The sequence below is a fragment of the Cheilinus undulatus genome, linkage group 2 (genome assembly GCF_018320785.1).
Source record: "Cheilinus undulatus linkage group 2, ASM1832078v1, whole genome shotgun sequence".
Taxonomy (NCBI): domain Eukaryota; kingdom Metazoa; phylum Chordata; class Actinopteri; order Labriformes; family Labridae; genus Cheilinus; species Cheilinus undulatus.
The window spans coordinates 7847353-7871674 of NC_054866.1; the positions used below are offsets into that span (position 1 = coordinate 7847353).

A 24322-nucleotide genomic window follows, 5' to 3' on the forward strand; every position below is an offset into this window, starting at 1 on the left:
ACCATCATTGCTGTCACTGCAGGGGTGTCAAACTCAATCACAGAAGGGGCTGGATTCTGAATTAAGGTCTAACCTGAGGGCCTAACAGGGTCCACATTTAAGAAAACCGTCAACCTCATTTTTGCCAGTAATAAAATTAGGGGATAAAAATTAGCATTGATGATAAATGCTTTTGAGATTTAAAAAGTTAAAATGATAAGTTAAAAGGCATAAAATCTGAAAAAAGTCAAACTTTTTAGTCTGAAAGGTCATAACGTAAAATTAGATGTTAAAATAATGCTTTTAGAAGGCAAATGTGTAAAAAAAGAAAGTTACAGTCAAGTTTTTAAGGCAAACATATGACTCGCGAGTAAAAATGGTGCATCTATAATGTCAAAATATGAGACAAAGGTTGAAATAATACATTGAAAAGGTCAAAATATTAGATAAAAAGGCAAATAAAAAATTTAAAAGGTCAAAAAATGAGATAAAATGTCAGAATTATAAATTGAAAAGGTCCCAATATGAGATAAAAAGTCAAAATAAAAAATTGAAAAGGTCAAAATATGAGATATAAAGTCAAAATTATAAATTCACAAAGCTACGATTATTAGATAAAGTCTAAATATTAAATGTAAAACTTCAAAATATGAAATAAAAGCCCAAATAATCAAGTCAATTATAATTATGCAACGCAAAATTAAAAAATTTAAAATGAAAACACAAATGAATTTCTTTTCCCACACTTCTTTTTGTCTAATTATTTTTACTCTTTATTTTTTCACATTTTTATGACTTATGGATATTTGCTATCATCAAGGTTAGGTTTACACTGGAGGAAATCTGCAGACCTCATATTTTTGGGCTAGTTATAATAAGAATATGACATGATCTTGCGGGCCGGGTGTAACTGTTCCACAGGCCGGATTTGGCCCCCAGGCCTTAAGTTTGACACCCCTACTCTACTGGGTAGCATTTCCAGCACGTTTTCTTATCCTTACTGGTGCAAATAAGCAAAGGTGGAGCTGTGTCTTCAGAAGGGATGGGTGCCGAATTCGGCACTTTTATATGCACGGACCACCAGTACAAGTATTGATTCACGTAAAATCTAAACACATCCTCGCAATTTTACGGTTTTCTCTTGGAGATTTTTTCATTTTGTAACACGATATTTAGGAGTATTGAGTATTTTGAAAAAAATCGATGCATGAAAATGTTGCCAACATTCTTGTGCAATTCAGTAGGAGTTTGTATAGGAGTTTGTGATATTTGAAAAATTAAAAAAACAAACTATAAAACAGTAGGGTGGAAAGAAGGTGGAACTAAAAAGGGAAAAAACAGTGTCTTGCCTGTTCCACCCACTTTTCCATATGTTGTCAAGATATTTGCACAATTTGGACATCTGTTTTTATGTTGTTGGCAAAAAAATACTACTGAAGATCATTAAGTTCAGTACTTCTGATTTCTCTGATCATTGTAGATTTTTCTATTTTGGTTCATGGTATTTAAAAGTTCAGAAAATTGTGATGACAATACACGTTAGCAATGTTTTTGCACAATTTAGACAGTGTGTAGGGGTCTGTCTGCAATTTTGATAATTACAAAGACCAAACAAAAACAACTGAGTTGAAAGTGGTGAGGAAAACCTTTCCTCCTTTACAATTTCAAATGTTGCCAACATATCTGAGCAATTTAGACAGTGCTCTCTCTCTCTCTCTCTTTTTTTTTTTTTTTTTTTAAAGAACATGGCTGAAGGTCTTTACGTTTCAGTACTTTCCGGTTCTATAAGTCGGCAAAATAATGGAGATTTACGAGTGAAGACAAGTTTGACAACCTCAATATATAAATGTTGTCAATGTTTTTGTACAATTGAGACATTGTGCTGGAGTTTGTGTGCAATTTGTGAGACTAAAATGCTAAACAAAGTACGCCTGTGTGGAAAGTGGGAGGGATTGATGAAGAAAGACTTAACCTTTGTCAGTTCAACCACTTCTCATAAAGGTTGCCAACATACTTATGCAATTTAGACAGGACTTTCTTTTTGCTTTCCAATGCGACTAAAATAGTTGAAGTACTTTTTTAATGAGCCAACAATTACATCAATGGAGATTAGATCATTTTAAAACTCATGATATTCAGCAGAACATAAAACTTTGACAACCTCACTGCACACAAATGTTGCCAATTTTGTGTACTGTTGGGACAGTTTTAGGAGACTTTTCTGCAATTTTTGCTGATTAAAAACAAAACAAAAACAGCTGGGCATGACATAGGTGGGACTGAAGTAGAAAAACTAGCATGTTGCCGGCTCTTTCCATTTTTTTCCCAAACATTGCCAATGCATTTGTGCAATTTCAACACTAATCTCTCTGTTTTGTTCAAAATATGCCTGAAGATCGTTATGTTTCTGTACTTTTTGATACCACTGATCATTTAGCAAGAGTAGATTTGTTTATTGTGGAACTCATAGTACTAAAAAGTATAACTTTTAATAATTTTAATATACGGAAATGTTGCCAGTGATTTTAGACAAAATGCTTAAGTTTGATTTTTTATAATCAAAGGCAAAATGGAACTGTTCAACTGTCTGGAAAGTGGGTGGGATTGGTGAGGAAAATCTTAAAGACCCTGTAAAGTGAAATCCAAAGTTTTTGTCTTAATACACTAGAAATGCTGGAAAATATTTGCTGTAAACGTGAAAACAATGAGATCTATACGTGACTGAATTTTTCACTGAGACCGGTCGAAAGTTTTCCACCTCTTTCCTGGCTTGGTTTCATGTGGGCGGGGCCAATATGTGGGCTCATGATATCATGAGCCCACAGTGGGGAATGACCCCACCCCTCTAACACTACAAGTTCATCTCGGTCCAGTCTGTTGTTATCTGCTGTCACTGCATTTATCAAAAGTCAACAGTCAGTTAAATTGTGTTTTTTGTTCATTGTGAGGTAAAATTGCCAAATCTATCAGCCACAGTGGTCTAAGGATCATTTAAAGCATCATAACAGAGATTTGAGCCAGAAAACGGACTTCATTTCTTTTTCTAAGGTCAACAAAAGGTCAAGAGACAGGCTAAAGGCATAAGTGCTTTCCTCAATTCAGATTGTAGAATTTTTTTTTAATCTGAGAGGATCACATTTCTCCCAAGGGGGGCGTGGCTTCAGCCCCTTCAAAGACACGCCCACACCATCCTAGAGCAGATTTTACCTCCTCATTTTTCTTGATTTTGAAGCTTAATTTTATAAACTTAGAGAAGTTTTATTTGACTGAAATTTAAACTAGGAGTACATAACAGTGACCTGTCATACAACAAACCTAAATACAGATTTATTTTCACTTTACAGGGTCTTTAACCCTTGTCAGTGCCACCCACTGTTCCAAATGTTGCCAACATATTTGTGCAATCTAGGCAGAGCTTATTATGTTTAGTGACAATATCACTAAACATAATAAAGTTTCTTTTTTAACTCAGCTGGTGATTAAACCAATGAAGATTTAATCATTATGAAAGTCATGGTATTTAAGAGTTTAGAAAATTTTACCTCAATTCAAAAAACATCAATCTTGCCAATGTTTTTGTACAGTTAAGACAGTCTGTAGAAGTTTGTCTGAAATTTTGACAACTAAAAAAAATTTAAAAACTGGTGGAAAGTGGGCGGGGCTGAAAAGGCAAAACTAAATTTGGCAATGTATTTCTGCAATTTAGACAGCGCTCTCTCTTTTGGTTAAAATGTGACTCATTACATTTTTTACTCTTTGATTCCTCTGATCGTTGCATTTTTGTAGATTTTATTATTTTAGCACAGTGTGCAGGAGTCTGTCTGCAATAATCTATCCACCAAAATTGAAAAATTGTCCAACTCTAGGTGTTTAGGATTCCTAATTTTGTTGTCATCTTTAATGTTGTTTGATTCTAAATCTACAAAATCATACCAAAGTCAATAATTCTGGTATTACAAAAGCCTTCCTTGTTTCTTTATTAAATTGAGATATGTATTTTGTATTGCAATTAAAAAAAATAATGAAGATTTGATTTTTGGTCCATGTTGCCCTACCTCAGACTGAGCCTCTATATTTCAGCCCGTAAAGACAATGAAAAAGGCACTGGTCCAAATGTACAAGTCAGGTCTCGTGCCAGACAAATTCAGCCCGATTTCCTGTGATCCAAACACACCAGTTACACCACATCAGTGTTTCTGTTCCTCACCAAGCCCACTCAGAACTCCTTCACACACGCTGCAGCTCCGCGTTAGCTCCAAAGCTGTGCTTTTAGTCCAGTCTACTCACCAGCAGCGCTCCCAGACAGATGAGCTTTAATCCGTGGAGCGAGCCTCTTGTACTGTACACTGATGTTGAAACCAAGTTCACGTTGCTTTTGGGTGGCAAGCCCTGCGTGGGAAAACGAGGAATACGTGGTGGAGCCCGCAGAGCACGCGCACGGGTAGAAGCAGTGATGTGACGTGAGCATCAAAGCTCATCCCTCCTCTGAACAATGTAGCGGAAACAAGAACCGCGCAGGGTAGTTTACTGTGGCTCTGAGTGGCATGCAGTCCGCAGGCTGTTATAGCGGTTTACTGGAACGCTTTCTCTGTTACAGCGCGTTCCCCTTCCTCTGAAGTATAGGCACGCATGCGCGTTTGGGTACGCGCTTTGGAGAGAGCAGATCCACATACCGTGCCTGCTTAAATGTACAAGCCCAAACCTCTGGCGGTGCTGGCGTTAAACTTCAAGGACCAGGGGCGCTTTTAGGAATTTAGGGGCCCCTGGCAAAAATAATATGGAGCTTTACAACGTGTAGTTTAAAGAGCAGCTCACAGGTTGAATATCTTATAACAATAACACTAAACCTTGTCTATAGTGGCTGTTGAATTTGTTGTATACTTGATTTTAGTACCATAAAGGTGTTTGGGAGAAAAGGGAGACAGTTTTTAGTAAAGCTGCAAAAAAAAAAAAAAAAAAAAAACACCTTTCTCCTTCATGTTACACACTATTACAGCGAAACATAGGGTGAGGCTCTGGAGCCACATGTGGCTCTTCTGTGATTGTTTGTGGCTCTTTTATGTCTTAATTTTAAATATTATTCCCAAAGAAAATCTTGAAAAAGGGAAGCTTTTTTGCCCCCTTTTTTTTTTTTTTTACCATTTTTGCTGCTTTTCACCCATTTAAGCTACCTTTTCTTATCAAATTCCACTTTTTTCCTATTTTTTGCCCATTTTTGCCACTTCTTTTTAACACTTTTCCCAAATTTTGCCTCTTTTTTCCAATTTTTGCCCTTTTTCACTATTTTTTGCCACTTTTTGCCCATTTAAGCTGCCTTTTGCCATTAAGCACTTCTAGTTTACTACTTTTTGCTCATTTTTTGCCACTTCTTTTAGGGACTTTTATCCCATTGTTGCCCTTTTGACTTTTTTTTTTTTTTGCCCATTAAAAGAATAGTTTTGCCATTAAATACCATTTGTTTCCTATTTTTTGCCCATTACAAGCATCCTTTTGCCATTAAATACCACTTGTTTCCTATTTTTTGCCCATTTTTGCCACTCTTGACTGCTTTTTGCCCATTTTAGTCACTGTTTACTCTATTTTTTGCCTAGTTTTTGCCTCTTTTGGACCATTTTTTGCCACCTGTTACTCATTTTTTTGTAACTTCTCACCCATTTTTGCTACTTTCTGACTCTTTTTCCACCTTTTCTCCCATTTTTCGCCCCTTTTCATTGAGTTCTACTGCCTTTTGACCATTTTTGATATCTTTAACTTATTATTATTGCTATTTCAATCTGTTTTTGCCACTTTTCACTACATATATTACAGTTCTTGCAAAGGTATTTTTCAACAGTGTGGCTCTTTGGATGAGCAGGGTTGATTAACACTACACTATTACATTGTCCAGGGGCAGGTCTTGTAATTTAGAGACCCCATGAAGAGACCAATAAAAGACCCTTCCTATATGTGCTCAATATTTGTGCAAAGCTACCACAAATCATACATTTGTATTTATTGCATGCTATTTCACAACACAGTAAAGGATCTACCCACCTACAACTGCTTGATATGAAGATTTTTGGGGGCTATTTTAGGGGCTGGACCTTGCTGTTGGAGTCTCTGGTCCTCCCCATAATCCATTTTGATTTCACTCTATATTCACGTATTTGTATTCAGAATGATAGTTGTGGAGAATCTGATCAGTAGGGTTATTTTAGATGTACAGAAAGTATTCAGACCCCCTTGAAGGCAGTGTGAGCAGCACGTTCAACATGTGCCTCCCTGAAGCCAAGCCCCCATCTTCCCTTTTGCCTCTTCCCTCAGCGGGAACATAAGAGATCCTGTACAGGATCATGTATGATAAACTGGTGCGGTGTCGAGTGATCAATAGAGGGCATTAGCTGTGATAGCCATTGTTTATCCTGAATAAAATCCACTCTTATCAGAGCAACAAAACCTATTGATGTATTCATGCTGTAATACAGTATAGTGGTTTTTAAATGCAAAACGCTTTTCTTCAAACAGAATGACCCTTTTCTTTGGTATTGTTCAGAATGTGGATGTGTACACTGAACTGAACCATGAGGAAAGTAATATTAGACTTCACAGTTAAGACATAATGGGAACTTACATCAGGATACCAGAGAATAAAGTAGAAGAAACTGAGACTGCTTTGATGGAAAACAATTAAATCATTGTGAAAGAGACAACAATGGACAGGAAGTGGCAGAAATGGTTAAACAGTTGCAAAAAGCTGTGAAATGGGGTAAAAATTGCAAATCTGAGTCAAGGGGGGTAAGAAAAGTGGCAAAAATTGTTAAATGTCAGTTGAAGGTGGCAAAAATAACAGAAACAGTATTGAAAATGGTTTAAATAGTGGCAAAATGGGCAGAGAAATGGTGAAAAAAAGGTAAAAGTAGGCAAAAATGGATTGAAAAAGTGGTGAAAAGGGTTTTAAAAGTGGCAAAAATGTGCAGAAATTGAGGTGAAAAATGATTAAAAAGTGGCAAAATGGATGGAAATAGTATTGAAAAGAGGTAAAAAGTGGCAAATATGGACAGAAAGTGGTGAAAGAGGTTAAAAAGTGGCAACAAATGAAGGACTAGTGTTGTAAAGGGGTCAGAAAGTGGCAAATATGGATAGAAAGTGGTGAAAGGGGTTAAATAGTGGCAAAAGATAAAGGAAAAGTGTCGTAAAGGGGTCAAACGTGGAAAATATGGACAGAAATAATGGCGAAAAGAGGTAAAAAAGTTGAAAAAATTGATGGAAAAGGTGGTGAAAAGAGGTTAAAAAGTGGCAAAATGGATGGAAATATTGGTGAAAAGAGGTCACAAGTGGAAAATATAGACAGACATAGTGGCAAAAAGAGGCTTAAAAGCATCACAAATGAACAGAAATAATGGTGAAAAGAGGTTAAAAAGTGGCAAAAACGGATGGAAAAATAATGTTAAAGTTTAAGTTTAAAGTAGGGTTTAAAGAGGCAACACCGATTAAATGTCATTTGAAAATGGCAAAATAGAAAAAGTCGTGAAGGGGTTAAAAAGTGGCAGAAATGGGCAGAAATTATGGTGAACAATGGTTAAAAGTGGCAAAAATTGATGAGAAAAAAGTGGTGAAAAGAGGTTCAAAAGTGGCAAAAATGGGTAAAATGATGCAGGAGTTGGTTGAGTGGCATAACTGGTTAAATGCCAGTTGAAGAGTGGCACAAATGGACAGAAATGGTGTTGAAAAGGGTTAACATGCTTTTCAGCTCCAAACCAATTGGACGCATGCTAGCACTAGTGCTTCTGATCCAATACACATGCATCGATACCATCAATACCAGCCAATTCTACAGGCAGGCCTGTTGATGCCAGGTGGACAGTTAGTGAAATCCAACACTCACCCTCAGACGGAATCAGACCCAGCCGGATTTCACTGATTTAAAGCACTTTTTTGGCAAAAACAAAGGAGCATACAATATCCATCTTTGTTTAACCTTTTTTTAACAATCAAATGCAGATATCAAAATAAGGTCCACTCATTTTATTTAGCACACAGTGAAGTGATATCTGTTCCATTCTAAATGCACAGAATTGTGATATTGTCATTGCTCCCAAAGAAGAAACATGAACCAGTTGCCAGTGTACCAGCAGCCATGTAGCTAGGATGTGTAGTTTAAAATAAATGACACACATTTTCAAAATCAAGACACTTGTACACCGCGTTCCACATTATTATGCAAATGATATTTTTCTCTGATTTTCCTAAATATTGATGCAAATGACAGTCAGAATATTTTTCAAGTCATCAGCTGTTAGAGCATAATTCAAATGTTTTTGAACAAACTTCATAATGACAAAAAATGATTAAAAAAAAAATAAAAACCTCAAAATGCACTGTTCCACATTATTAAGCACAACAGCTTTTTAAAACATTTTATAGGTTGTAAAGAACTGAAAATGGTCATTTGTAGAAATTGCAGCATTAGGAGGTCATATTTACTGAAATCAAAGCTATTTCAATCAAAAACATCTTAACAGGACAAGCTCCATGTTAACATAGGAGCCCTTCTTTGATATCACCTTCACTATTCTTGCTTATATTGAATTTTTGAGTTCTTGGAGAGTTTCTGCAGGAATTTCTTTGCAGGATGTCAGAATATCCTCCCAGAGCTGCTGTTTTGATGTGAACTGCCTCCCACCCTCATAGATCTTTAGCTTGAGGATGCTCCAAAGGTTCTCAGTAGGGTTGAGGTCAGGGGAGGATGGGGGCCACACCATGAGTTTCTCTCCTTTTATTCCCATAGCAGCCAATGACACAGAGGGGTCCTTTGCAGCATGAGATGGTGCATTGTCATGCTTGAAGAAAATTTTGCTACAGAAGGCACGATTCTCTTTATGTACCATGGAAGAAAGTGGTCAGTCAGAAACTCTATATACTTTGCCGAGGTCATTTTCACACCTTCAGGGACCCTAAAGGGGCCTATCAGCTCTCTCCTCATGATTCCAGCCCAAACATGACTCCACCCCCTCCTTGTTGACGCCCTGGCCTCACTGGGACATGGTGGTCATCCACCAACCATCCACTACTCCTCCATCTGGACCATCCAGGGTTGCACGGCACTCATCAGTCAACAAGACTGTTTGAAAATGAGTCTTCATGTATTTCTGGGCCCACTGCAACCGTTTCTGCTTGTGAGCATTGGTTAGGGGTAGCTGAATAGTAGGTTTATACACGACTGCAAGCCTCTGGAGGATCCTACATCTTGAGGTTAATGGGACTCCAGAGGCACCAGCAGCTTCAAATACCTGTTTGCTGCTTTGTAATGGCATTTTAGCAGCGACTCTCTTAATCTGATGAATTTGTCCGTCAGAAACCTTCCTCATTATGTCTTTATCTGCACAAACCCATCTGTGCTCTGAATCTGACACAAATTTCTTCACAGTACAATGATCATGCTTAATTTTTCCTGAAATATCGAATGTTTTCATTCCTTGTCCAAGGCATTACACTATTTGACACTTTTCAGCAGCAGAGATCCTTTTTCTTTCCCATATTGCTGAAACCTGTGGCCTGCTTAATAATGTGGAACATGTGGAAAAGTGCATTTTGAGGTTTTTATTTAAAAAATATAGTTATCATTATGAAGTTTGTTCAAAAACATTTGAATTATGCTCTAACTGTTGATGACTTGAAAAATATTATGACTGTCATTCCCATTGATATTTAGAAAATCAGAGAAAAACGTCGTTTGCATAATAATGTGGAACGCGGTGTATGTGCATGTTTGACTAACTTTACAGCCTCCAACACTCTCAAAAACATTGTTAAGCAAGAATCACAGACCCAAACCACTGAGCAATGCAAACAGCAAAGAACTGATATAAACTCTTGTGAACAGCACTATTTTGATCTAGAAAATGGGGATACGTTGTTTGTAGGTTGTGTAAGGTTATAGTCACATACTGGAGCTCTGGGGGACCATATGCAGCTCAGGAATGTGGACGTTAACATGTAAAGAGAATCTAAGACTGGCTGTTCTAGCACTGTCAATGTTAGCTATACATTATTACTGTTTACTAACTGCTGGCGTGATCCCAACTTAAGCAGACAGTGCATAATGAATAAGTTATACTAAGTTATACTTAGTGTTCAGTGGGATGTGGAATTATTTACCGAGGAACGTCACTATGATGACTGATATGCTCCATTTTAAGCGATGCAGCAGACAGAGTGTGCCATATCTTGAGAAAGCTTATAGGGATTTCTTCAGACTTTGCTCATATGTCCACTAAGACTCAAGGATAAACTGATCAGATTTGGATGTCAAGCATATGTACTCATCCCTTACATTTAATTATTCTTCTTATCACACTACCTCAGAAACTAGCCCAGCCCTTCCTCTTGACCCACTGCTGTACTTTCACTTTCATGTGGACCTTTTAGAAGCATAAAAACACCAGGCAGTAGTCCTGCTTTCACTATCAGGGACAAGATAAAGAATGGTTTCTGTTATCTAATGTACAGGAGTGCAGAAAGTCTGGTATATTTGGGGGTGCTGAGACAAGTCTTTCTTTATGCTATCATACATTCTGCCACACAAATTCACATTTTGTCAGCTGATTTTAAAGTGCAGGATTTCTTTTTTTGAACTTCGAGGGTTCACAGCAGCTCATACAGATTTTAGCCTTTATTATAGACCATGATCCGTCTATAATTTAGAGCAGTTAGGACACATTTGGTCAGTGACGAGCCGAGAAGCAAACATCAGCGTGCGCTGGATGAATGCTGGAGCAGATACATGATGCAGTATCCGTCTATTGACAGACGCTGTGGTCTACAGTTCTCACTGGTAAACTGAGTTTCATCAGCATGGGTGATCAAATAAAGGCTTAGCTTTTATTCACTTAAACTCTCTGCACAGAAGCAGTCTCTCTTTCTCTCTCTCTGTCTTGATCATCAGTCTGAGCTTGGAGAGACCAAGGTTATTCCCCCCCTTTTTGGGTCTGTAACATGCTCAAAAAGCAAGAAAAACTAGCACACACATGTGGGCGCTGAAACATACAAGGTTGATACAGGTTTTACAGGTGGCCCTTAGGAATTGTCTCAATAGCACCACCTTTCCTGCATCTATGGAAGAGCCCCAAAAATGACTTTCACTTAGAGTTGTGGAAAGATTCACCATGGAGAGCTCTATAAAAATGTGTCTTAGAGTAAAACCTTAATTCCAACAGGAAATCCACCATTGTTGATAAATTAGTGAAAACTTGGGACGCCTGTTCCAGGGGTCATGATTGATTGAACTAGTTTTCATGTGGTTTTCACATTTGGTTTTATATTTTTCTTCAGTTTTAAATATTTTTTTTCCGTCTGATTTCTTAGTTAAGGGCTTTTTTTTTTTCTTTTTTTCGCTTCCTTTTAGTGTAGCTTTTATTTCTTCTAGTGTTAGTTAGCCTCCTGAGACCTGAACTTTTGTTTGGAATGCATTTTCATTTTCCCCCACTTATCTGGGATGATTTGGACCTCATACATTTAAAAGTTCATCCTCTGAATGTGAAAAGTTCTGGAAAACATATTTTTGTGAAGTTCTCATAACAACACCCCTGTATTTCTTTAAATAATCCACTAACTTCTCAATGAAACTTCATCATAAAGCCTGCATTTTTAATGAACAATTCCCCCAAATTCTATTTACATTCCTGAGAAATTCTCAAAGCAAATTCCCCAGAATGTCCAAATATATATTCCCCAAGATTCCACGAAAAATGACTGAAAATTTACCCAAATATGCCAACAAATTCCCTGGAAATTCCATTAAATTCTAGAAATTTCAAAGGATACCCCACTTCCAAATTTATGATCAACCCCCCCCCCCCCCAAAAAAGAAGAATCTTCCAAATTTCCAAAAATTTGGAGGCAGTTTCCCCAAATAAGTTGAATAAAATGCCCCCCAAAATTTCCCAAAAATTATGAAAACATTTCCTCAATTAACACAAAATGACTGAAAATTAAAATAAAATAATCCCTCAAACATACAAAAACAAATCCAGATTTATCATGCAAATATCAATGCAAAAACCACTTTAAATGAAGCTCTCAAAAAGAGACAAAAGTCTACTAAGTTTTCCATGAAAATTATGGCAAATTTCCATATTATCGATGAAAAATCCTGAAAATTTGATTGCGAATTCTTCCATTACTTTTAATAAAATCCTTATACTTCAATGGACAGTACAGACAATTTCACAAAATTTCTAATAGTAGAATTTACTATTATGAATTGTCTTCATGCATGCAGGGTCCTAGGAGGTTAACAGTGATACAGGACACTTTTATGGGGCTAGACCCCCAAAAAGTAGAAGTTTAAGATGGTGGGTGCAGGAGTAGCTAAGTGGGTAAAGCAGGCACCCATAATCAGAGGCTGCATGTTTGGTGCATGTCTTACCTCACTCATTTATAAACCAGTCTCTAGTGTCCCCCTTTTTCTCACAAAAAAGCCAAAAGGATTAAGGATTGGTGACCAGTCCAGGGTGTACCCTACCTCTCGCCCAATGACAGCTGGGATAGGCTCCCAAAACTAGAAAAATCAACTATAAGTGGCAAAGAGAAGATGCAGAAATAGACCACAATTGGCAAAAAAGTGTGGAAAAGGGACAAAAGTGGGATAAATGTTACTAAAAGAAGTGGTAAAAATGGCAAAAAGCAGCAAAAATAGGTTCAAAGTGCCAAAAGAATTGCCAAATTGGTAGAAAAAGTGGTTAAATTGGTTAATAGTTGCACAAATAAATAATTCCAACATTGGAACCCATTAACAGCTTGTCACACTTTTCAACTCTGTAATGAGGGAACTGTTAGCCAGGACGCTAGCACCAATGCTACTGATCCATCACACATGCATTGATAACTTCAAAAAATCACAACTGGTTAGGGCCCACTCATTGGGTTTTTAAGGGGCTCAGCTAATTCTGTGGGCAGACCTGGCTACAGTACTTTCATAAAGTTGTATACTGTACAGTTGTACAAATTCCCAAGACACACCAACACCATTTGAGAGCTACTGATCTAAAGAATGAATGGGCACAAATTCCCACAGAAACACTAAAAATCTTACGTGAAGCCTTTTAAGAAGAGCAGATACTGTTAAAGCTGCAAATGAGGGGCCAACTCTAGATTTAAGTATTTCAGTGCATTGTAATTACAGTCACTGTTGGTGTTATGGTCAGGCAGCAAAATGCTTTAGTGCAGTGTTACTCAACCCTACTCAACCAAAGAGGCAAACTTTTGAAAAATACCTTTGCAAGAGCCACGATTTAAGTGGTGAAAAGTGGGGGAAGGTGGCAAAAAAAATATATCAAAGCTGGCGAAATAGGAAAAAAAATAAATAAATAAGCAGCAAAAAGATGGGGGGAAAACAGTGAAAACAACTAAAATTGGCAAAAAGCAGCAAAAGGGGAGGGAAAATGAGTGCAATATAACTAAAATTGGCAAAAAGCAACAAAAGGGGAGGCAAAATGAGTGCAACATAACTAAAATTGGCAAAAAGGTGAGGGAAAATGAGTGAAAACAACTAAAATTGGCAAAAAGGTGAGGGAAAATGAGTGAAAACAACTAAAATTGGCAAAAAGGTGAGGGAAAATGAGTGGAAAAATAACTAAAATTGGCAAAAAGCAGCAAAAGGTGAGGGAAAATGAGTGGAAAAATAACTAAAATTGGCAAAAAGCAGCAAAAGGTGAGGGAAAATGAGTGGAAAAATAACTAAAATTGGCAAAAAGCAGCAAAAGGTGAGGGAAAATGAGTGGAAAAATAACTAAAATTGGCAAAAATCAGCAGAAAGGTGGAGGGAAATGAGGGACAAAGTGACATGTAATGGAAAGAGGCACCTTAAATGAGCAAAAAGCAGCAAAACAGGAAAAAAAGTAATCCGCGAAAAACACGATAAAAGAGGCAAAAAAGGTAAACAGGGCAAAAAAAATTGCAAAAAAGGGCAATGGAAATATACAGACAACAAATAAAGGTTGACAGTTAAGTCTGACAGCTAAAGCCTCCTGTAGAACTGTGGGAAACAAATTGCAATGGATTATTCTGAGGTCAAAGTTCCCATTTGTTATGTTTTTTTCAGGGGGATAATATTTCAAATTTAGACATAAAAGACCCACAAATCCTGACAAAGAGACACATGTGGCTCTAGAGACACTCGTTGAGTATCACTGCTTTAGTGTATTTCTCTGTATCACATGACTTGGGCTCACGTGAAGAACTGTGGGACAGAGAAATACGACTCTGATGATAATTCCTGTAATAATAATGACAATAATTATAATAGTGTGTACAATAGTGTGTACTGCAAGAATACCAGGTTTTAGACCTCTCTTTTACTCCTGCAGCATTAATCTGGTGCTCATTGCTATCAGTTCCTGCCATTTGGCTTTGTTTTGTCTTCACAAGGCCACATCTGCTCTGAACAGATACGTTTGTAACGAAGGGAAAATCTCACGTTACAGTGTTTCCTGAACATATTCAGGCCTTTATCATGCCAAAATAGTGGTTGACTGTGGTGGAGTGTTTTGCTCTTACCTTTTAGTTGAAGGTTTTTTAAGGACAAAGTGAACCATGGTAATGCACAAGCAAATTTGGAGAAATATTTGTTTTTTCAGGGCTGCCCACAGGAAAGCAGTGATAACGCTGAGAGCATCAGAGTTCATCTTCAATGGACTCTGATCCAGGAACATGTATAAACACAGGCCAGCAAAACTAATGGCAGCTGTGTTGGAGGACGCAGGTTAATGAACTTCTCCATGTCAGTGATCTTCAGCTAATGATGCTAATACGCCACATCCTTCCTGCATTTCACTCGTTTGTGGGGTCTTGTTGCCCTTGGCTGAGATTTTATGCCTCTGTTTATATAGAAGTCAGCAGCGTGAAGCAGCAGGGGCACTTAACGCTGCACAGATAGTAAAACTCATTAACACAAGATAAGTTTTATAAGACTGCCAACACACAGACAAAATTCATCATCTAATATCCTCTTTGGCAACAACATTGTTTTGCACAAACGGGAACCTAAAGATTACAAGTTGCACAAATGTTTGCTGGCTGTGGATCAAGGACAGTCCAAGGGTTCTGTAAATATTCTGAAATAGCCTGAAGGTTGCATTGTTGCTTTACAAGCCTACTAATGCAATTCCGGACTTCATGATCGAGTTACGGCGTCCATGATTCAAGTCAGACTCAGCGTAGAGATGCAGCTGTTCATGCTTCAGATTTGTAGAAAACATCTTCTCTTGGAGTGACTTTGTATGTCGGCTGGCATAATCTTGTATGAAATTTCATTTTCACGTGTTTGGCCAAAATACTGTAACATTTTTTACAGATCTTTGGGACCTGTGTTTCATTTCATGTTCAGTTCAAATCAAATTTTACTGTCACACAGAAGGAAAACTGCTTAGCAGGAAGTCAGCACTTATAAATCACAAACTATTACAGACATAAAGACAACGAAACAATGGGACCATTTAAGGCTTTTAAAGTTTTTTTTGGTGATGCATATTTGTTCTGTGGGAAAGTCAATGTTCTACCATGTCTAGTAAGTTAAAAACAATTTTGAACATCTGACCAACTGTGTGTGAAACCATTCTGATGTTGTAGATTCTTTATGCCTCATTTCAGGTAAAAAACCCAATTAATATGTCTTCAACTGTGCTTCACTGCAGGAACGTGACCTGAATTAACACTCCAATCAGCAGTTTTACCGTTTAGCAGTGCGTAGGGCCTAGCCAAGGGACGGACCTATATCTACAGCAGATATGGAGACTTTCATCCGTATTTTTCTCAGGTAAGAGGTCATAAGCAAGCACCGACCTAGGGTCGGTGAGGACCCCTATTATATCTTTATGTATCACTTTTTTTTTTGGCAGAAGAATTGCTAGTTTGCGGGCTTTAACATGCTCAGAAACTCATCAAACTTTACAGAAAATTGTTATCCGGTGGAGATTTTTGTAATTCAGAGGAATTGTGAGAGTCCCACTGGAGCCCCATGAGATAGGGGACTGGCTAAGAGCTATGAATAGAAAATCTTACACATTTGTATCAAGGGGCCATCCTCTAAATCAGGGATGTCAGACTTGATCATAGCAGGGGCCGAATTCTGAATTTGAGTCCAACCTGAGGGCCGAGCAGGGTCCACATTTAACCATAAACTGTCAACCTCATTTTCACCAGCAATGAATTATGGGGGTAAAAAACTTCAGCACTGATGATAAAGGATTTTAAGATTGAAAAAGGTCAAAATGATAAGTTTAAAGGCTCAAAATCTGAGATAAAAATTCAAGTTTATTAGCTCAAAATGTTCAAAACATCCCATTTGAAGTCAAAATGATGTTTTTAAAAAAGGCAAATATATGAGATAGAAAGTTGAAATCGTGATTCCTTAAAGTTGAAATATGAGATAAATTCAAAATCATTTGTTAAAAATGAGAAAAACATTTAAGTTTTCAATTTGAAAGGTCAAAATATTACTTAAAATTTTAAATTGAGGATCTAAAAGGTCAAATTATGAGATTAAAGTCAAGTAAGGAGCTAAAAAGATCAAAATGTGAGAAAAAAATAATAATCATGAGTTTAAAAGGTCAAAATATTATTTAAAAAATAAAACTGAGGATCTTTAAGATAAAAAAAAAAGATAAAAAGTCAAAATTGTGAATTGAAAAGGTCAACATATGAACTAAAAATTCAAAACCATGACTTTGCATCATAACTGTGAGGTGCAAAATTAAGAATATGAAATGAAAACATAAATGTATTTTATCACATTCCTGACTTAACCTAATTATTTTGACCTTTTTTACTTTTTCTAATTTTTATGACTTAACGAGGATATTTAAGATCATCATGGTTAAGTTTACATTTTTAAACTGGAGGAAATCTGCAGACTTTAAACCAGTGGGCCAGTTAAAATAAAAACATGACATGATCTTGTGGGCCAGGTGTAACTGTACCACGGGCCAGGTTTGGTCCCCGGGCCTTGAGTTTGACACCCCTGCTCTAAACTGTACAGGAAGCACACAACAAACAGCTAAAGGTCAAATTTTGGCATTTTTGGGTGGTTCACAAGTTTCATACAAACTAGTCTGAAAACTAGTCTTGCTCGTACTAGACAACCTGGAGATCTAAAGTTGTCTGAACTGTGAGTTTTCACCATGGTGGGGCCGTGATCAGAGCCCAAACCAAAACTTCTTTTCTGTACATTTTTTGCTGTGAAAAACAAACAAACAAACAAACAAACAAACTTCACAGGGATGATAACACACTGATCCTGAATACATTCATATTGCAATGTCATAACCTTGTCACAGCGCCCCCTTCTGACAACTAAACATTTCAAGCCTCTGATATTCTTGATTTTCCGTTTAAATATTCAGGTCCTGCACACCATCCAGCCTACGCTAACTGTTTTTGGTCTACATGTGGGTCAACATAAGATCTACAAACAAGCCTCATAAATCCATGCCAAAATCCCAACAGGAAGTCAACCAGCTTCATTTCTATTTCAAAATAAGGCATTTTTGAAGGTACAAAATGACTTTAGTGTAACTTTAGTATACAGTAGTCTGTGATCTTCTGCTCTTTTTTGCCAGATCAATGAAATCACACTGAGCATGCTCACATCTAAACATCTCATATAGCGCCCCTGCTCACAACAGGAAGTGACACAAATGGGTCATGTCTTCATTCCCCTTACATCAGCTACGTAGCTCCATTAGCCGAATAGCTGTCCATTAGCTACATAGCTCTATTCACTACCTACCTTAGCTACATTCCTCTCTTAAAGCTATGTAGCTCTGTTAGCTACGTAGCTAACAGAGTGACATAAGCTACGCTTGCTACATTAGATCGTTGTCATGGGCTATGAGCCTTTTTTCCCTGTAAACAGACTCTTTTCTCTGCTCTATTAAATGTTTTGTAATCAGGTTTATCAGTTCAGGTTTTTGACTTTTAACTTGTGGTATCCTTACCGTTACCTTAACCCTTCACCTTAAGCTCGAATGGAAGTTTAATCTGATTTTATTTTTTGAAGTTTGAGGGTCTATTTTCAAGTGAATGGTGTGTGAGAGTGGCTGTGAGAAATGAACCGTCTGCAGCCTGACATTCTGTTTTATTCACATTTTACACAGTGCCACAAGTTTCTAGGAATTATGGTTGTAATTCCATATTCATTATCAGACAAGGTAAAAGAAATCTTACCTGTGAGTTGCTCCTTAAGCTAAATGGTGAAAGGCCTCATGCTGCTCTTGGTCTGTGGCCACCAAATGACTAAAACTGCCCCTGAACCTACCACAGATGGATATGTCCAGGTCAGCTCTGCTGTCTGCCACACCCAGGGGAGACCACCGCGGTGACTAACAGCTGAGTGCTTTTCCATACAGTAGGTGGTCCAAAGCATACCAGCCTGCCACTGTGTGGCCTGAACTCTCTCCTCTCTTTTATTTATTGCACCCTCCAGAGTTCTGGGAATCTAATATGTGACACAATCACTGGGTTTTGTGTTGATTTTGACAGCTATTTTAGACTAGACAAGTCAAGTCAAGAGAGATTGTGAATGAGGATTTAAGTCAGCCTTCAGCAGACTGTTTAAAGTTAATATTCTTTCTATACTGATGAAGTAAACTAAAAGGAGTCCTTATTAAAACAGGGGGGAAATAGAACTACTGCCTCCCCAGTTATGTCTTCCTGCAGTAAACAACTGTCTGACATTGAAAGTTCAAGACTGGACCAAAAAGAAAACCTGGGCTAGTTTCTGTCATAGACAGTCTCTAATGGGTCGTTTCCACCAAGCGGTCCAGCTCAGTTCGGTGTGGAACGGCACGCATTTTGTTGTGTGTCCATAGAGCGAAAGTTGGAAAGGGTCTCAAAAAAAAACCGACCCGTACCAGCCCACTTTTTGGCACCTTTCTGTAGGGGTACAAATCTTAGAAGAATGGACTCATATCTATTTAAATCGGAGATATTTGGACTGGATGGAGATCCAAACTGTGTCCTGGTCTGTGGATATTGATATCTGGCCACAAATCAAGTTTCCTGAATCATTCTTTATTGCACATATTGAACAAAGAAAAGGAGAATAAAAATTAATACAGAATAAAAACAAGAAATACAATACATTTCAAGTCAAATAATGACTAAATGTGCAGGAAAAGCCAAAGAAACCCGAGCGGGCTTGTCAAGTGGCCCTCCTAAGTGAAAAATTAAACATTCAAATGAACATCACAGAGTATAAATTATTACAATGCAATTCAAAAAAATGTTAAAAATATAAGCAACAATATTCTGGCAGGGGAAAACACTAAACAGAAGTTAGATAGACTATAATGTCGGAGAATAATAAAGAGTTTGTTGTGTTTAATTGGTCCAACAAAAAATATTTAGTTAGTTTCTTGAATGAATTTAAGTTACTGCAGTTTCTAATATGAGTCGGTAAGTTGTTCCAACAATGAGGTCCTTAAATTGGATGGAAAATTAGGAAAACAGTTGTCCTAAAAAAGGCAGGATGGAGATTACTGGCTGACCTTGTATTGTAATGATGGATTTGAGAATTAAACCTAAATACATTTTGAAAACAAACAGGGACTAAGTTGTGAACCGAATGGAAAACAAATAAGCAAATTTAAAATTGGTTTATATCATATATTGATGTTTATCTGGACCTGATTTTAAGCACTCAAAGCAGAGCCCAAAGCTCACATAATTTCTGACTTAATTTAGTTTGATTTTAACACCAGCTGAACTTTTACTTTATTTTTATTGCTGCAAATTCTCACAGTACAGCTCTGAACTTTTATATTTTGTCATATAAAGATAAGATCAGATCAGATAAGAAAAGATAAGATTCTTTTATTAGTCCCACAAGGAGAAATTCCAATAAACTGTTATAGACTAGACATATTCTTTATTAACGTACAATTATGACAAACCATCTCTGTACACGTATTCCATCAGCTGATGATCTGTGCTGACAGTGGTTAACATCATTAAAATGTAGTTATTTTTTGAAAAAACACTTTCAGCTGAAATAAAGCTGTTTAATGTTTTTTCCCTTCTGATTTCTATCACTCATCCTTTCTATAACTCTGCAGCTGGACCAGCAGACTCGCACTGCATGGGACTTCACATTCATGCCTTTACAGTCCGCCCACCAAGTGAGAGCACGGGTGTCTGTGGAAACGCCAACTATTTTGGGCTTTAGCGTACCAAACCGTACCAAACCGTACTGAATCAAACTGGAGCCCCTGATGGAAACACTGCTTAAGAGCACAGGTAATCAAACACCTTGGGCCTTTTGCTCCAAAAGGCTTTAGGACATGGCCATTGTTGGTGTGCATCAAAAATATGAAGTAATTCCAGTGATTTAAATGACTGTAAGTGATTTGGATGTGTATTTTGGATAAAAACAACAAAGAAAGAGTAAATGACGGCATCAAAAGAGGGGCTGATTTTCTAAAAAAAACCTAGGTGAGAACCTTTGGCCCAAACAAGCCCCTGAAAAAGCCCCATTTCTGGTTTTAATTGAGGACTCAGCTCAACAAATTAAGTCCCCATACGTTCCCAGTGGGGTCTTGGGCACTGTTCCCTCTAAGGGGTTTTACTGCGCAATTGCGCACCTCTCTGCGCAGAAGAAAAAAAAGTTGTGCACTCAAAATCCCTGATGAGTTTTCACTGTTATTTTCTAATGTAGGCTGTGATCAAAGGTGCATTACTGCAAAGGCTAGCTGATACTGTAGCCGAGGGTTTCTACCTCCATGGGGGCCTCATACTGGGAGATGGACAGTGTGGCTATCACATAATGCCACAGCCTACACCCCGATGGCAGGGCCTGATATTGACAGCCGCTGAATGCTCAGGAGTTTGGAAAATTAGAGGGAACATTGGTCCTGGGCCTTCTTGAGTGGGCTCCCAAGATTTCAGGATTTTGTGTGCTCTACATACTAGATCAGTAATTTTCAACTGGTGGGTGGGAGTGGTTTGCAGAGTAGGAAGAACAGGCCAAAAAGTCTACAAAATCTTTTAAACCATGCTCATTTTCCTCTTTTTCTTTGTTTTTTCACATGCTTGGTTCTGTCTGAGGTCTTAACTGGGACAGTCCCTGTTAAATATTGTCTTGACCAGTTGAGAAACACTGTACTGGATCATGTATACAAAGGCCTGTGAATGTGTGAAGAATTCTTCTGCTGTGATTTATTTATTTATTTATTTATTTGGTAAACAATCAAGATTAATATAAAGTTTTGAAAAAAAAATGTTGCTTTTTACATGTAGGTCCTGGAGAGGCTCAGCTTTTCTTAGATGTAATTAGGGAGGCTCTAATGAAAAAGGTAAGGAACCACTGCCATGATGTGTATTCACTGAACAGTGAATCAGTGCTTTGGTTTTATCAGTTAACATCACATAATGGGGGACACATGCTGTTAAAAGTGGCCTTCCTGATTAGGGTACAAACTATTTGCAAAGCCTTCTGGGATTGCACTTATAACAGCTTTTCTCCCTCATTATGTGAAATTCATCCATTAAACCAAAACGCTGGGCTCAGGTCAGGTCAGGTAAGGGCTCACATGCCGGTTCGGCACTTCGGCACGTCAACCCTGGCTCTGTACTGCTCTGGCCTCCTGATGAACACCCTCCAGGTCTGTGCTAGACCCATGCCCCATCTTCCCAGCTTCCCACCAGGTCCTGTACTCCCAGTGTGCAGTGAGCTGGATCACACCCAAAGATGGGCTGGAGAAGGGTTGTTACAAAGGAGTCCAGATGGCGCTGCTGGCCATCAGTCAACAAGCAGGCCTCCAAAGAGTAGAGTTAGACCAAAAGGACTGAAAGATTCTTAAGAGCACATTCACATCAGAGCTGTTTGGTCAGCTTTAAATGAATTCTGGTCTGTTTTCCTGTACAGTCCAGTTTGTTTGGATTGGTGTGAAAGCTCAAGTGAACTCTGTTGCGGACCAAACAAGCGGACTCTGGTCTGCTTAAAAACTTGAGTCTGGGTTCGCTTCCAAACAAACCCTGGTGTGGTTTGTTTTAGGTGTGAAAGCAAAGTGGGCCAACTTGTGAACCACAGGCATAAGATGGCACAAACTGTAAAAATTTTAAGATCTATATATGTGATTTAATACGCTCAAATACATGTCAGTACCTCGCTCAAAATTTGTGTAGTCATAGTAACACATCATAGTCTCTTTGCTTACATGTTGGCTCACCTTTTCTTTGGTACCGATTAATTCGTCTCATGTTACGAATGACATGCTGGACAACTCACTGCTTCACTGTCTGCTCATAACGCCCCAAAACAAAAGCAGAAATCCCAAAACAGCATAAGTTTGGTGTCGTTTCGTTGTTTATGTTGAAAAAGACCAGCAGAAGGAGTTGGATCTCCGATTTCATCTCCTTTTTTTGTCTCCTTTTCTTCTTTGCTGGTCTTTGTTTGGGATGACCACGCCACAACTTATAGTTTGGCCTGTTGAGTAAAAGCAATGTGAATGGGAACCAAACCATAGGAAAGTGCAACAATGTTGCTATTTGTGTCCCGAACCAATCCAAGTCTTCCGGACTATCTGGTGTGAAAACAACCTTACTTTCATCATGCTCAGATATAGGGAAGGCCGCACTGTCTTGCTCAGCGAACCCATCGCCCCATGCGAAAGTCCAAGTCTGCGGCTGAGCTCAGCCTCACAGTCAGTAGATTGATGGATGATGCTGCCAAGGTTGGGGAACTGCTCTGCAACTTGATGGCAGCATCTAAGGTATCCCAAAATGCCTGGGTCTTGTTTTGACCCAGACGTACATTCCCAATGTTTCAGCAAGTTAAGAGCCCCCACAAGACATCTGCAGTCTCTGCAAGGATCACAGCATCATCAGGAAAGTCCAGATCAGTAATCTGGACGTCACCAAATGACAATCCACAGTTTGCTGCCCCTGTTACCTGCTCGCTTATCCAGTCCATACAGTACAAATGCTGATTTATTGTTTAGTCAGAAACTAGGAAAATAGGCTGTATCCCATTGCTGGATTTCTTTGGTATCACTATTGACCCATTTTACATGAACATTGTGATAATGGAGATACCCTGGCTCTCATAAGCCAATAAGAATTTGATTTTCGTAACACTTTTTCATCATAAATATTCAAGAACTTTATGTTCAATTATATAAAACAAGCTTATATAATGTTTACCAAAAACTGGGACATTTTACCCAACTTCACCCTGGTATCTAACACATAGATGGCAGATGGTGTCTGTAAAAAAGAAGGAAAAAAGCGTTTCCTGTATCAAAAATAATTATATTGGACAACATCTGTTATGCCCCAGTTCAATAAACGCTTGGTATTCTGTCTGATATGAAACTCTGCCAGCATGCTCCATCAAAAGATCAGGAAGCTGCCAAGGACACTGAATCATACCTACAGAGAAGTGAAATTCTTTGGATGGGGCAACAAAAGGGTGTTCCTTCAAGGCCAACAACATGTTAAGACTTTGCACCAAGCAGCTGAGCTAAATCTGCACTGTCAGAAAAATAGTGGCTTGTCATATTGATACCATCAGAGCAGAGGAAGAAGTCTTATTGTGTTTAAAGTGTTAGCTCATAGAAAGGCAAAGGAAGTGTAAATTGTCTCCTTTCTCAAAATGACAAGCACTTCCTGTGCTATTATTTAAAGTCCAGTTCAGCAGAAAAGTCAAGCCTCTGTCAGCAGGTTCCTCTGGGTGGGTGTTTCCTTTCCCCGCCTCTTCTCTCTAATTCACATCCACAAACACATCCAGATAAGACACACACAGTAACTATGGGTTAATCAGGTTTGTTTTGACATTAGCAGAAGAAAGCTTTAGTCAAAGGGCTGATCCCTCCTTCATGCATGGCTTTACAGCAGCTTCAGTCTCTAATGGACAGAAAAGGAAACAGCACCACCTGGTGGTCAGCTCAATCAAAGTCACAGTCACCATCACAATGTTTCAGAGTAATGCTGTTGTCGTGTATGGACATTTTCTGCTCTGTTTAAAGGAGGTCACATGCATTTATGGGCCTTCTTTGAAATCTTGAACACCAAGCTTAATCAAATAAAGCGTAACAGACTTTGAGCAGAACTTCTCACCAGTGGAGGACTTACAATGTTTGAGAAGTGAGAGCCAAAATAAGAAAATTGTGATGCTCGAATTCATAATCAGTAAATCACTACCTGCAGATGTTGGCTTAAAAATGTAATCATTGTATTCGTAGATATGACTATTGTGTTACTTATCTATATTATCTATTTATTCATATTTATTCACCAATATATTTGCTGTAAATATCCACCTAATACGACTTCAAATACCTGCCATATCTACAAACAAGTTTGTGGAGTT

The 24322-nt window shown here is 38.1% G+C and overlaps 2 protein-coding genes across 8 annotated transcripts in view; one reads left to right on the forward strand and one right to left on the reverse strand.

Annotated features, from left to right (window-relative positions):
* Nucleotides 1-18360, reverse strand: part of st3gal4 (ST3 beta-galactoside alpha-2,3-sialyltransferase 4) — a 96550-nt gene extending 78190 nt beyond the window's left edge. The window contains exon 1 of one of the 4 annotated variants that reach the window (XM_041801421.1): nucleotides 18181-18360. The gene's annotated coding sequence lies outside the window, so the exon portion shown is untranslated. Of the gene's footprint in view, nucleotides 1-4186; nucleotides 4577-18180 lie in introns of those variants that run through there. The other 3 variants (XM_041801429.1, XM_041801402.1, XM_041801411.1) reach the window with 3 other exon arrangements.
* tbrg1 (transforming growth factor beta regulator 1) overlaps nucleotides 1-24322 on the forward strand; it is a 150747-nt gene that overhangs the window by 70277 nt on the left and 56148 nt on the right. For 3 of the 4 annotated variants that reach the window (XM_041801362.1, XM_041801388.1, XM_041801354.1), the window contains 2 exons: nucleotides 15651-15772; nucleotides 20070-20250. In XM_041801362.1, coding sequence (XP_041657296.1) covers nucleotides 20226-20250 — 25 coding nt within the window. In that variant the 5' untranslated portion in view covers nucleotides 15651-15772; nucleotides 20070-20225. The remainder of the gene's footprint in view (nucleotides 1-15650; nucleotides 15773-20069; nucleotides 20251-24322) is intronic. The other variant, XM_041801380.1, reaches the window with a different exon arrangement.